General features: G+C 35.1%; 2 protein-coding genes across 4 annotated transcripts; one reads left to right on the top strand and one right to left on the bottom strand.

Annotated features, from left to right (window-relative positions):
• Window positions 1-4885: 4885 nt before the first annotated feature.
• Window positions 4886-6841, top strand: LOC109187376. The gene is made up of 2 exons (XM_019337563.1): window positions 4886-5546; window positions 6280-6841. Exons 1-2 carry the CDS (start codon window positions 4886-4888, stop codon window positions 6672-6674), a joined length of 1056 nt encoding a protein of 351 aa, XP_019193108.1. The 3' UTR covers window positions 6675-6841.
• LOC109188008 (cytochrome c-type biogenesis ccda-like chloroplastic protein) lies at window positions 6545-12029 on the bottom strand. 3 transcript variants are annotated; one of them, XR_002055347.1, is made up of 13 exons: window positions 11812-12029; window positions 11565-11690; window positions 11137-11192; window positions 10838-10968; window positions 10657-10742; window positions 10516-10547; window positions 10039-10200; window positions 9507-9579; window positions 9305-9405; window positions 9030-9122; window positions 8514-8560; window positions 8255-8396; window positions 6545-6632 (listed from the first exon to the last, which is right to left on the bottom strand). XR_002055347.1 is itself a non-coding variant. In XM_019338466.1 (12 exons), exons 1-12 carry the CDS (start codon window positions 11912-11914, stop codon window positions 8324-8326), a joined length of 1083 nt encoding a protein of 360 aa, XP_019194011.1. In that variant the 5' UTR covers window positions 11915-12029; the 3' UTR covers window positions 8088-8323. The 3 variants fall into 3 exon arrangements, 1 of the variants encoding a protein (XP_019194011.1); XR_002055346.1 differs by lacking the exon at window positions 6545-6632 and adding an exon at window positions 7448-7642; XM_019338466.1 differs by lacking the exon at window positions 6545-6632 and having other exon boundaries at window positions 8088-8396.
• Between the last annotated feature and the right edge of the window lie 2186 nt (window positions 12030-14215).

The raw sequence follows: 14215 nt of genomic DNA, 5'->3' as shown, positions 1-14215 counted from the left end.
TTGTTTGAAGGCTACTATAAATGTAGGTCTTGCATCTTTTTCATGGTGTGATGATAAGCACAACAATTTTTAATTTACTTATTCTTATGAAAGGATTTTCAATTTACTTCTATGGAGTTACACTTCACACTATCACAGTTGTCAAACAGACATGCAATGGACGGCTTGAAGGCAAACCTGAACTCTAGTTGACTCCTTAATTTGCGTGCCTAAAACATAAAAACAAAACAAGACCTTGAAAACCACTTTTCTTGTCTTAATTAGTTTTGGTCAGCAAAGATTAGGTTGATTTCTAATCATGTTTCGGTACACGGAGGCATCAACACCTACACTTCTAACTCTCTGGGACACAAAAATTAATGAAAATTAGGTACAATTTCAACTAAGGTTGCTAAACTATTACCTTAACAATTGTAATATTTCAAATCCAATATAATCTTTATTAAGCGGTTTGTTGACATTTTTAGTTTGAGTTGATAAGTTATGAAAAATCTAAACTGATTTATTTATTGTGATTCTTTGTCGGATTCGAATATGGTTACACGATAAGGTTTACTTGGTGCATGCACACTCTATGATGGTGAATATAAATTTTTTCGTCATACAAAAAAATAATGAAAATTGCTATATATCTGTATATCACTTTTGGAAGACTAAAACATCGTACAAACTCATATATTATTAATTATTATAATATACAATGTGAAAATTTTATATAAATTAAAATTATTATGTATGCAATGGGGTATTTGTATATTAGAAGTAATTAATCTGATCTGCAAGGATTTCAACAATTGTTATCTCTTATTAGGATCAAATTTTCAAATTGGCAGCTGCCTCCTGGCCTGGCTGCTATACTTCTCTGGGGTGGTAGCTGGATATATGTGGCTACTAAGGAGTCGGAGAAATATATATATATATATAGATTACCATCTCCATGCATGATCATATCGTATCTTCAGCCTTGAAAATTGCTAACAAAATTCAAGAATACCAGGCCGGCCACCTGCCTGCTAAATGTTTTGGAGTACAGTTTTATGATATAGCAGTATAGCACGTAACCATATTGTACTGTTTTGTTTGATTTGTCAATGCTATATATAGAAGCTATAAGAAGAAAAAATAACTTTATTTTATTAAATATAATATAAAGTATAATCATGACCAGGGATCGAGTCTCACCAGCGGCAGTGTGGGAGCAACCTCTCAAAGTGAGGGGGGTTCCTTGTGCGCAGTGAGCACAGGTCTAGCCTCTGTGGTTCATGTTCAGTTGAGTTACCCTGATTTACATCCTCCCAAATGCTCTGTCGGGTCGGGGTGTGGTGGGCCCTTACAGGGTGTTTGGTTAGAGGGATTTTAAATTCCCTTCGCACTTAATTCCAAAGGTCATAAAATTCCTTAGTTTGGTTGGAAGGAATTGCAATTCCCCCATTTTTATGGAATTAAAATCCCATGTCCCCCTGGGATTTTAGGAAGAAAAAAAGTTAGTGATGAGACAAAATTATCCCTCCTTTTCTTTAACCTAAAATTAATACCACAACAATAATTGGTATTTTGGATTTTATACTACTTATTCCCTTTCAATTCCCATGTATACCAAACATTGGAATTAAAATTCCCAGTAATTCTATTCCCGTAAACCAAACACTGAAATTTAAATTCCTACTTTATTCCCAGTAATTCATCTCCCATGAAATTGCAATTCCTTTCCCACGTAATTCCCCCCTTCCAACCGGCCAAACGCCCTGTTAGGGTTGGGGTTCAGCCTTTTGGAAGATACCACTACTATAAATATAATAGTAATACATTCTTCCACTAAGACTGAACACCAACCCTAAAGACCCCCACACCTCAACCCGACAGAGGATTTGGGAAGATGTAAATCATGATAACTCAACTGAACATGAACTACAGAGGCTAGACCGTGCCATTGCGCACAAGGAACCCCCTCACTTTGAGAGGTTGCTCATAATAATAGTAATACACTAAATTACATAACTACGTGAATATGTGTTTTAAAATTTATGTAAAAGATAATAAATTAATAATGTGGTGTATAAAGTATACAGTACGTACACCATAATACTTCGTAACAAATTATAAAATGTAATTTTTTTAAGGCACTGCAACCATTGGCTGTCGGGCAGGGAATCGGATCGGATAAGGGAGGAATAAATGAGAGTGGGCCATACTGCATAGATTAAAAAAAAATTATAAAAGAAAAATGTGTACACTTCGCAATGAATTCACAAATGCAAGGTTACACAAGATAAGGGGCGTAATGGCGAAGGCTATTCAATATTCAAGGCTTCGAGCTACATATTTAGATGGCAATGCAGGTTATTTGTGGAACGAAATCACAAAATAATGTCTGGTTGGTAAAATAGTTAGTTGATCATTCAATTTTAGTTTATTTGATTACTATTAGCAGTTTGACTTGATTAAAAAAATCAATACAAATGTTTTGTTTTTTTGTAATTTCAAAATGTTAAAATTCAAAAAGTTGCTCAAATTAATTTTCTCAATTTACTTTTAAAAAAAAAAATTATATCAAACAGTTATCAGGTAAAACATTTGTACAATTAGCTAATGTTTATTAACTAATCATTACCTGTAACTCAATCAACTAACAGTCATTTACCATGACAAAAAAAAATCGACCGCTTGGTCATATCCTTTTCTTTGGTGTTGACTTTTATTATTTTAAGAACATAATAATATATTCAATAATTATTAACTAATTTTTAGTTAAATGTAGAGAAACAATATTTATGTACAGCTATACTGGGCAGTCAGCACGCCCATATCAAATTGTAGGTTTCTTTGTATTTAAAAAATCCTATGATGGTCGGTTAGAGCCATGCACCCACTGAACAGTTTGCACCGACTGCACGTGAGCACAGACCATTCGACAATAGGGCGGATCCTGAAAACGCTCCCCCTCAACAACGGTTATGTTTTGTTTTATTAAGGTAATGTTTTGTTTTAATAATTTATTTCTTTCTTTGATTATTGGATCGAACTAATATTTATATGGTGCCTGTTTGGAATGATAAGGAACTAATATTCAAGTTCTTAATTATGGTAATTCTTTTTAATTTAATCTTAAATGATTTTTTTTGTATGTAATTAGGTTATTGAGTTTGATAATTTATTCATTTAAGTTATTGACTATTATAATTAAAGATTAAATTGAAAAATTTTACTGTAATCAATGACTAAATTGGATAAAACTACTTTTTTTTTTTGGTGAAGAAAAGAGGAGCAGAAAGGAAGCCCCAAAATTACGCAAGCCTTCTAGTAGCAACACTGTTGCTATCACGAGCCAGAAGGGAGCTCATCCCATTAGGAGGACGATCCAACAGCGTTGTCCCCCACGGACTATTATGACCCATATTGGCAAGGAAATCCGCACATTGGTTGCCTTCACGGAGGACATGCCGGAGATCACACTCGTGGAATCCTTCCATCAAGCTCTTGCAATCCATAACCAACGTATCAGCTTCCGAACTGGATCCCGAAACATTGTGAATGACATGTACCAAAGCTTCTGAATCAGATTCCGCAATTAGCCTCAAGACTCCATTGTTTTTAGCCATGATAAGCCCCTCCCGGAGACCCCCAGAGTTCCGCAATGAAACTGAATGTAATGCCGATTTTAGCCATAAACCCCATGGTCCAATTGCCGTGATGATCGCGGAGGACACCCCAGCGCTGGCCATGCCCGAGTTTATCTTCTTGGAGCTGTCAGTGTTGAGTTTAAATCTGCCCAGTGGCGGTGGAGATCAGAAAACCCAAGTCTGCCTTCCCGTCATCGGCCCCCCATGTTTAAGGAGATGGCGCTGTGCTTCTTCTGATTGCCACGGATAAAACTACTATGTTTAAACTGATCACTGAACTGTACATGAAATTGCAATTAGGTCATTCAACTGAATTTTTGTTTAAAATAATTGAATCACTGAACAAGCTAAAATCATGCAATTGAATCAAAAGTAACTTGTTCTATAGGTTAACCGTGAACGTGGCGGTTAACCTTTAATAAATTATTTTATTTATTTATTTTAAATATTACAAATTTTTACAGATAATAATAAAAATTAAAAAACCCAACCCCACCCCACCCCTCCCCTGCAGTTCGTATCCCCCATGTATGCAATTCTTGCGAAAGCCAAACCTTGGTGAAGTCACCATTCTGCAAAAAATAAATAAATAAATTGAGTGTCTTCATAAATCTAGAATCATCCTATAGTATAAAGTAAATTCTTTTAATTACCTCTAAAATGTCACCATGAGCAACCAGCCTACGAATAACTCCCAGCTTTGCTTTGCCTCGTGTCGGAGAGGGAGTGGGGTTGGAGTTTTTAATTAATATTAAATTATTATTATTTTTAAAAATTTGTAATATTTAAAATAAATAAAATAATTTATTAAATGTTAACGGTCACATCATCGTTTAACCCAGTGAACAAGTCACTTTTAACTCAATTGTATGATTTTAGTTTGTTGTGCATTTAATTACATTTTTTTTTGAATTGGATGACTTTATTGTATTTTCATTTTTTTTTTTTTTTGAATTGGATGACTTTATTGCATTTTTAGATGTAATTCAGTGGTCAATTTGATTTTTTTTGCTTTTTATTATTGTACTAAAATTAAATTTGTAAAGCAAAAATGTATCAATAATTATTTTCACACAGATTTATATAACGTAAATACAGACAGTATCAAAATTTCATTAATTTAGCAGACAGCTCTCTGCTTCTTGGGTGTATAAAATCCGCTTCGTATCCAAACACCATACCCAACGGCAAACACACCCACACACTGACTGTCTCTTTCTCTCTCTGTCTCTGTAAATCTCTCAAACTCTCCTTCTATCGTACAAATGACGATTCTATTTGAAAGCGCCACCACCTCCGCCCTCTCCCTCAGAATCTTACTGATTTCCACCACCGTAATCTCCGCCGCAGTGATGCTAAAGATCTCCGCTCCGGTTATCAGTGATTTCGCAGTCAGCGACGTTCCATCCATCTGGAACGCCGTCGTTTCGTGGCTCCGTCCTCCGTATCTCTACCTCGTCATCAATTGCATCATCATCACCATTGTCGCCTCCTCCAAGCTCCAGTCCAAGCTCGATGACCACGTGTCAGCTCCTCCGCCGGATACGCATGTCCAATCTCACCCCGCTCTGCCTCAGGTGCGGGAAATTCAACCGCCCGCCACCGTGTTCTCCGATCTCGTGCCGAGCTTCAGCGACGTCGTTTTGAATAACCAGACGACCAGTACAAGGCCGGAAGTTTTCTCTTATAGTAATAGCACCTATGAAGCCCAGGTCGAAAGTGCAGATGCCGTGACTCCACAGACTGCATCTGCGTTTCCTGAAGAAGAAGCAAAGAAGGAGAAAGAAGATGATGAGTTTGTGATCTCGAGATCGTCGTGGACGCCTTTGTCGAGGCAAGAGTCATCAGATTATTCAGTTTCGACTGAGAAGCCACCGGCTTCTTCCAGATTCAGTCACCGCAAAAACGCTAAATCCACTCCTGACGGTAAGTCTCACTCTGTTAACTCACTTAATTGTATGCCTTTTATTATGTGATTCCTTCCTTTAAAATTGGCAGTTAAGTTAATAGATTGTATACTTTCCGGCGAGAACTAGCCGATAACGGTAATATGTCCGTTCAATTATTTGCCGTCCTTTAAGGTTACCGTTAGATCGTGTAGGGGTACGAGTCATTATTTAATGTTTTGTCGGACTGGGGAACAAACTTCAATACTATTCAATTTAAAAAATTCAGTTTTTGAAATTATTTGGTTTCGAGTATTTTATTGGAATTAGAAAGGACACTTTTTAGGTGTCCATATTTAGAACATTTTTATTGGAGAACTTTCCGCAACGGGGGTAGAGTTAGCAAAATATTTCGTTTTTGGAGTATTTTATTATATAAATAGTTGATAGCGGATAGTTATTATCTAATTGTATTAGTACATTTGACTATTTGATATTATTATTGTAGAAAAATGTTTGGTAAATTAACTGTTAGTTTACAGTTGATTACATCAAAATTACTTTGAATAATTTTTTGAAATTTAACATTTTTTAAAAATAATAACTTGTTACAAAAAGTTAATTAATTAAATATTAAAATTGATTTATAAGCTAACTATGTTATTTTATTACGAATATTTTTTTCGGGGAAAACGGCAAATAAGACAACAAATAGAGGGAGCGCAGGTTAAGGTTATCCTGTTAGATTTATGTGGTTAGATACTTGGGCGCAGGTGGGAAAGGCGCATTGGCGGTGTCGAAGCCGAAACGGCAGGACACGCTGGAGAGCACGTGGAAGACGATAACGGAAGGGCGTGCGATGCCGTTGACGAGGCACTTGAGGAAGTCGGACACGTGGGAGACCCACGGCGGGCGCAGCCATCTACGGCAGGAGAAAATGACAAAATCTGAGACATTCAATGACCGCTCAACCGCCGCTGGCAAGTCGACGTCACCGAGTCCGTTGTCCGCCAGGTCAGCCAAACTCAGGAAGGAGCCGTCGCTGGGCCAGGACGAGCTGAACCGCCGAGTGGAGGCGTTCATAAAGAAGTTCAACGAGGAAATGAGGATGCAGAGGCAGGAATCGCTGAACCAATATAAGGAGATGATTAACCGAAGGGCACATTAATCAGCAATTTCCGGTGGTTTTTTAAGAATCCATGCTAAATCGTCAACGTTGTTGGTGATGATGCATGGCTAGTTAGACTGCAAAGTCAACACCATATACATATGTTCTGGTTTTCTTGTAGAAGATGCAGTCGAAATTTTCTTCAACCAACCCTAGTTTACTGCCTCCTTTTTATGTTCTTTACTTCTTTATGTATTAATTACTTCTATGTAAAATGAAAACGACAAATGGGAGAGGAAAATAGTCAGCTATATAAAATTGTTTTTTTTTTTTTTTAATAGTTTTTGGATCTTGTCTCAAACTCGACTAAAAACTTTACTTCTATTCCTTTGATTATCACATACCAATTTATCACTTTCCATAGAAATTGGTCAGCTTTCTCATGAATTACATTTTGCCAAAATAATATTAAAAAATGTAATTGTTAGAAAATTAATTAACATATTTAGTGTTACATTAAAAATTAACTAGAAGGTTATTTCAAACATTGCTTGATTAAAAAAAAAACACACACACACACACACAAAAGTTTAACATTTTAAGTTTTAAAACAATTTTCAACTTAAAATATCATCAGAGACGTAGCTATTTAGTAGCTGAATGGATGGAATTTGTGCAACTTTAAAAGCCTATCACTTTCTCTTGGCAGGGAAAACTCGTGTCAACCTGTCCAGTCATTATTATTTACTTGTATTTAAAAAAAAAGTGTGAAAAAATACATTAAATAAGCATATTTTTAAAAATGATTGAAAGAGTTTTTAAATTTTGTTTTGACGTTAATTAAGGATCTTAATTATAACATGTTGCACTTTTTGTGTACCAAATTAAATCAAGAAGACCCACAAAAAATTGAGATGATCATTGTTCCATGTTCTCTTTGATGAAGCTATTAGTAAATCATTATTTTCAATTGATCATGAGCCAACTGTCAATTCTTTACCTTAGCATCGACCATAGGATATATAACTCTAAAAAAAATTAAAAGTTATAGATCAATCTAGTTCAAACATAATTAGGGGTGTATAATTCCATCATGAAGCACCCTAATATGTATGTGGTGCATGTAGAATGTGTTTATTTTTATTAACGATAATTCAAAAATAATATTTTTATTTTTTTTTTGAAACTAGTTCGCAAGCCTTTCTATAATGCACACCAACCTATCTCGCAAGTTAGTAAATGAAATTTCTAGAGAAAATTATACAAATGTAAATGCTAATAATAATACTTAAGACCAAAGCATCACATTTAGTGCAAAGTTGGTGAATGCTCATGGATGGGATCTAACTTCATAAGTCAAGATTTTTCATATAGTTACTAAACTGTGTATATATAATATTATAATATATATATCAATGCACAATGGTTCTGTTCAGAATCAGTCTAATCGCTCCTACAATAATGCACCTTAAATATGGGTCTGAAATTCCACTCTGTTGGTCCTTATGTCATTCACCATAGTTCAATGAGTACTTAACATCACCAGAAATTTGATAGACAACCAGAGCTTCTGATCTTAGATAGGAATCATGCTTTAGGGAAAGAACTTGGCTCACTCAAACAATGTGAAAAGCTGGTACCTTGGCATTAGCGCTCGGCTGCTCAGCCCTCCAGCCTCAAGACATCATGGGTAATAATCAACCTATTGCCTACATTGCCATTGTGACAGGAAAAAGCTTATCCAAGAAGGTATATACACCACCACCTAATAGTAGTGCACCACTGCAAAATATAAGAATAAAATCATTAGGATATTACATTCTCGCAAAAGTGTGCATTTATTTTAGACAGGCACATTGATGTTTGCTCAAATATACAGCATTAGTTGTGGAAACTTGCCTGACTGGGTTAATCCATGCTGAGAACTTGCGGAGCGATAGTAGACTCTGCAGATATCATTGCATTAGAACAATTCGGTGCTAAAGTGATACTCCATACAAGATAATGAAGAAATGCACCGACACTAGAGAACTCAGGTAATGTAGGCACATGTAGCATTTTCCACACTTATGTACTACCCCTAAAATTACTTTAAATGATTTAACCTGTGCTGAGAACCACAATTATTTTACTTTGTTTATTCAAGGTACCACTTTAGCAGTTAAAGAACCAAATTAGGAATTAAAAACAAAACAAAAAAAAGGAAAGGAAAAAACTCAAGAAACTTCACTTGGACCAATACTTGATAAATAAAATAAAATAAATTGTTGTTCTCTCTTTGTTTCACTGAATGAAAAAGTGTTGTGAAACATATAAACCATTCAGTGATTCAGATAGAGCTCTATCTTGTGGAAACATTTTTCCTGAAAGCCATAAAATATGTAAAATTTTGCTGTCAAATTATGCAAGTAATACCTGCAATGCTCCGGCAAAGGAAGCAGCAAGAAGTAACGGAGCAACATAGCCGGTCGTATATGTCAGCAGTAAACTGCCTCCTACAACTGGATCCTGTTATTGATTCTGATGTTAATATATTCCTAAATCTAACAAATTGATAAGTAAATCAACAGTTATTATGTGTTTTTAGAAGTATTGGCCAGAAATCAGTTCAGAATCTTATTGTAATCTAATACTCCATGCCACTTCTCCTACTCAAAATAAATAAATAAAGTTAAAACACAAATTTTTACCTTAGATGCAGCAACATATCCAAGTATGGATGCTAGCACAGGTGTACTGCAAGGTGATGCAGCTAAGGCAAATGTAAGGCCTGCCAAATATGCTTGCACACCTGAAAAAATGAAATTTGTAAAGACTACTATTATATAAGCACAGATGAATAATAGCTATGAACACATTAAAATCCAAGAATGTAATTTGAAAATTAAGTACTTGAAGGAAGACTGGCAGCTGCTTCACGGGGATTAAAATTGTTGAAAAATGAGGGAAGCTGCAACTCTATTACCTGCAGCATCGCCCGGGAAGATCCATTAAGTGAAATACAGAACTGAAAATAGAATATCAATCTAGAACCATAAAATTCCATGTGATAATTGTTAAAATTTGCAACTTGAGCTTGGCCTAGTTGCCCAAGTGCTTAATTCAACTGTTAGGTACTTAGGTCATGAGTTCAAACCTTGGGAACAACCTTTCTGATAGATAAGATTGCTTCTTTCCCTAATTTTGGCATGATACAAGATCCTTTGGCAGGTCAAAGCAATTGTTAAAACTTAAGGAAGACAAGAGCATACTGTTTCCCTCGCCCACAGCTTATTTGATCACTGACTTAAGTAAACCCAAGAGCCAAGACAACAAATTTCCCTTATAATTAATATTCATTATCTATAAAGTTAATATCTTTCAAAAGAAAAAAACTGCATTCAGGACAAAGCAGCAGTATTAACATAATTTGTTACTTTGTTACCTCTAACAAGTTAAGCCCCATAACAATAGCTAGACTAGAAGCAGCCACAGGCAGTCCACGTCCGATCTGACCATATGCCTTCCCAGCAAATGCAGCAGCAATGCCAAGTAATGCAAGTGTTGTAGCCAATCCTAATGCAAAAGCAACTGAATTTCCAACAGCCTATCCAACAAAACATATAGTTTAGATGGAAACAAGGAGTTCAACAGCTGTGGAGAATCATGTTGAGATAGCAAATTAAAACAGAACAAAAGGAGAACTATACTATTTTGGAATCCATGAAGTTAATTATCATGAAAAATCTCCAAGTTCAATCCCTCATTATAAGTCTGAAAATCTGAATTAAGATTTGTTTACAAGCATCATAGTTGCAATACAATGTGTAATTATGATGACAAGTAATGTTCATCCAAAACAAGTGTCAAACACTCAAACAGGACAGATAAAATTTTACAAAAGAGGAACTTTGGGGCTCACCGCTGCACGACTCTTGCCAGACCCAAATGCACCTAGGGGATTTCCAAGATAAAAAAGGAAAATAGAAGCCAGTGTCAGACAAGAAGAGAGGAGATATAATAACAAATGGTTAGAATCAAAAGTAAAGATCAGCGTTTCTACCAATGTAACCAAGGGTAAGTGGCAAAACACTCAATGTACATGGTGAAAGGCTAGTTACAAGCCCTGCACCAAATATAACAGCTAAACTGCAAAACGGAGCATGTAACAATCATCAGTTGGTAAATCATGTGGAGCATATTTTTTGAAGTATTAAAAACAGATACAAATACAAGAATTTGACCTGGAAAAACTGAGAGCTGATAGCTGGCCTTGAACAGCTTCATTAGCCTGTTGACCAGCAGAATATACAAAGCTTCCAAACCAATCGCCAACGCCTCCATCAGCCAATGTATAAAGAGAAGCAGGAAAATCCTGATCCCAATAAAATAAGAGGGTTATTACAAAATCAAACAATATTACAGAAAATGATAGGCCACTGAAATAGTATGCACAAGAAACAACATATCTCTATCCATGACCATAGGTCATACACACTGAAAGTAGAACCAGACAATAAAACTGGCACAGAGAAATTCTCACCATGATGCTTTCCATACTTGTAGCATTTGCAGTATCAGTCACAATCAAATTTGCCGCTAAAATGTGAAACAAAAATTTGGTTATTGACTTATTGTAATAAATTTGTAAATAGCATCAATAACTACAAATCATTACATAGTCAAATAAAAATAAATTTATCATAAAAACTCATAAAGCAGCATAAGACAATTTACAATCTGAGATTGAGCACACAACCACTAGACCACTCCCAATCCTCAAAGACAAAACTAAAAACAATATGATATAAATCAGGTTGATCAAGTTCGAGCTATACTACGAATTTCACGAATGTGTACTAGTCATTTGAATCACAAGGAATATCATTCAAAGCAGCATGTTTAACAAGTTGGAGGTTCACTCCATTCAGACGTGACAACTTGAATCATGAAAAGATGAGAGAACATTACCAGCTACAGCACTAGTAACCCCCGCAAGCCAGTGCGTCTTTACAAATGACTCAGCATCTTCCTGAAGAGCCTCGCATGAAATCCTCCCCTCAATCATTTTCCTTTGATTCTCACAGTAGCGCGCTTCTAAAATGAAACAAGTAAAATTTTCAATACATATTTGAGCTATTAGCCTACCATTACTGAAACTATGAGCACAGAATTGGATTGAAAATACAAACAGAGAATTTTGTGAATTCGAACTTACCAAACGGAGTAGTTCTGCTGCGACGCAGGTGATTGCAGCTTGAGATTGTGGTGTAACCAATCCCATATCTGCACCCCAAGCTGTTGAGAGCGGCTAAGTTCATCTTTGCTGCCGGTGATGGTGAGGTTGCTAACTGAGCAACAGTTCAATGGAACGGAAACTTCAAAACTTTTTTTTTCTTCTTTTTGGTCTTTTAATTGATTTATAGAAAAAAAAAAAAAAAAAAAAAAAAAAAAAAAAAAAAAAAACTGGAATCTCCAAAAATATCTGTTTCTGAATACCGTGAGAAATGAGAATTCAGAAGCAAAGCAGTTAAAGCAATGTTTTGCTATATCCGGCCCCACACTTGGTAGGGACTGTTAAGCCATGGAGTGGACACGGTTCAAATACGATGACGTTCTGTAATTTATAAGTAACGGTGTTGTTAGTAGCACCGCTGTTTTTCCTTCACAAAAGGTGCAAATCAATTTTTTTTTTTTAATTGTTAAAAGAATTCAACGACATCAAAAATTGTGAATATAAAGTTCAAGAATTATGAACATAAAGTTTTATAATTATGAACATAGAATTCTGTAATTGTGAATATAGAGTTTAATAATTGTGAATATGGAGTTCAAAAATTATGAACATAGAGTTCTATAATTATGAATATAGACTTCTTGAAGACAAATGTTGTTAAAAGCGAAAGAAAGATTTTTTATTTTTTTTTTTTTATTGACACGGCGTCATTTTCCACCAAAACGATGCCGTTATGGAACCGTGTCCACCTTGCCAGGTGGACACGGTTTCACATTATAATTTGCCCTTGTTGTAGGCTGTGTACAGCAAATTATATTGTGCACTGCGGTGCATAATCGATTATGCACCGCGCATCAAAATGACACCGTTTTGTTTAATGAAAAAAAAACGGCATCTGTTTCGCGTCGTTCCGCACCCTTCCGTAAAAAGTAACTCTGTTATTCAATTTCAGTTCAACACAACTATAGTTTCATTTCAATATAACTACAGTCTCATTCAATATTTATAGAATCAAATATGTGAAAATGTTATTTAATTTTATTTTATATACACTATACTTTTATTAAAACACAACTAAATGATCGTTTTGATATAATTATAGCTTCATTATACAATATACACTCAAATATGTGAAATGTTATTCAGTTTCATTTTATATACGCTGCAGTTTCATTTCACCACAACTACAATATCATTTTGATATAATTGTAGTTTCATTTGATAATATAAAAATAATACGTGAGGCAGTGTCGGTTTAGATACACTGTATTGTCAGTTGGTAATTAAGTATTAACATACAAAAAATGCACGCTTTGTTAACACTGACGACGCATTGTTTTTTTACTTAAAGAAACGGTGCCGTTTTGACCGCGATGTATGTGCACCGCGGTCCACAATATAACGACCCGCTGTGTACTTATTCGGCCTCCATGATTTATTGGGCCTCCATCTTTTTTGGGCCGTACTTTTTTAAGCTGTTGGATTTTTAAAATCAAATACGGAGTAACATTTATGGTAAAGGCCACATCTATGATTTAAACATTTTTTCTCTCCCAGTCTCCCTTGGGCCAGTAAGTCTCTCCAGCTCTTGTAATGGGCATGCCAATGGACTAGGACTCCAATAATCTTTACGAGATGAAAATTCAATGCTTATACCGTGGACCAAGTTGAGGAGCGTTATGATGTACAACACGGTGCACACGGTTGTAAAAATGATGTCATTTTAACGTCTGACTTAAAAAAAAAAAAATCAGAATTACATAACTACACATACATAACTTCATAACTATAAATCCAGAATTGCATAACTACACATACATAACTTCATAACTATAAATTCAGAATTGCATAACTACACATCCATAACTTCATAACTATAAATTCAGAATTACATAACTACACATCTATAACTTTATAACTATACATCCAGAATTGCAAAACTACACATCCATAACTTCATAACTATAAATCCAGAATTGCATAACTACACATCCATAACTTTATAATTATACATTCATAATTGCATAACTACACATCCATAACTTCATAACTATACATTCAGAATGTGAAATTGTAACTTCATAACTATACATCCAGAATTGCATGCATAATTACACATCCATAACTTCATAACTATAAATCCAGAATTGCATAACTACACATTCATAATTTCATAACTCTAAATCCAGAATGTGAAATTATGAAATTATGAACATATGTTTACGTAACTAACGGCAATCGAAAATGATGTTTTTTTTTTTTTTATCTAAGTAAAACGACGCCGTTTTTGCATCCGTGTGCACTATGCATAGCATAATTTGCCCCAAGTTGACATAGTATAATGGATATTTGATACATGTTCATTTTTAGTGTATTATAGATTCAT

Source organism: Ipomoea nil, unplaced genomic scaffold (genome assembly GCF_001879475.1).
Source record: "Ipomoea nil cultivar Tokyo-kokei standard unplaced genomic scaffold, Asagao_1.1 scaffold1421, whole genome shotgun sequence".
Taxonomy (NCBI): domain Eukaryota; kingdom Viridiplantae; phylum Streptophyta; class Magnoliopsida; order Solanales; family Convolvulaceae; genus Ipomoea; species Ipomoea nil.
Note: the sequence above shows the minus strand (reverse complement) of the source record. Positions and strands in the feature narration are given on the sequence as shown.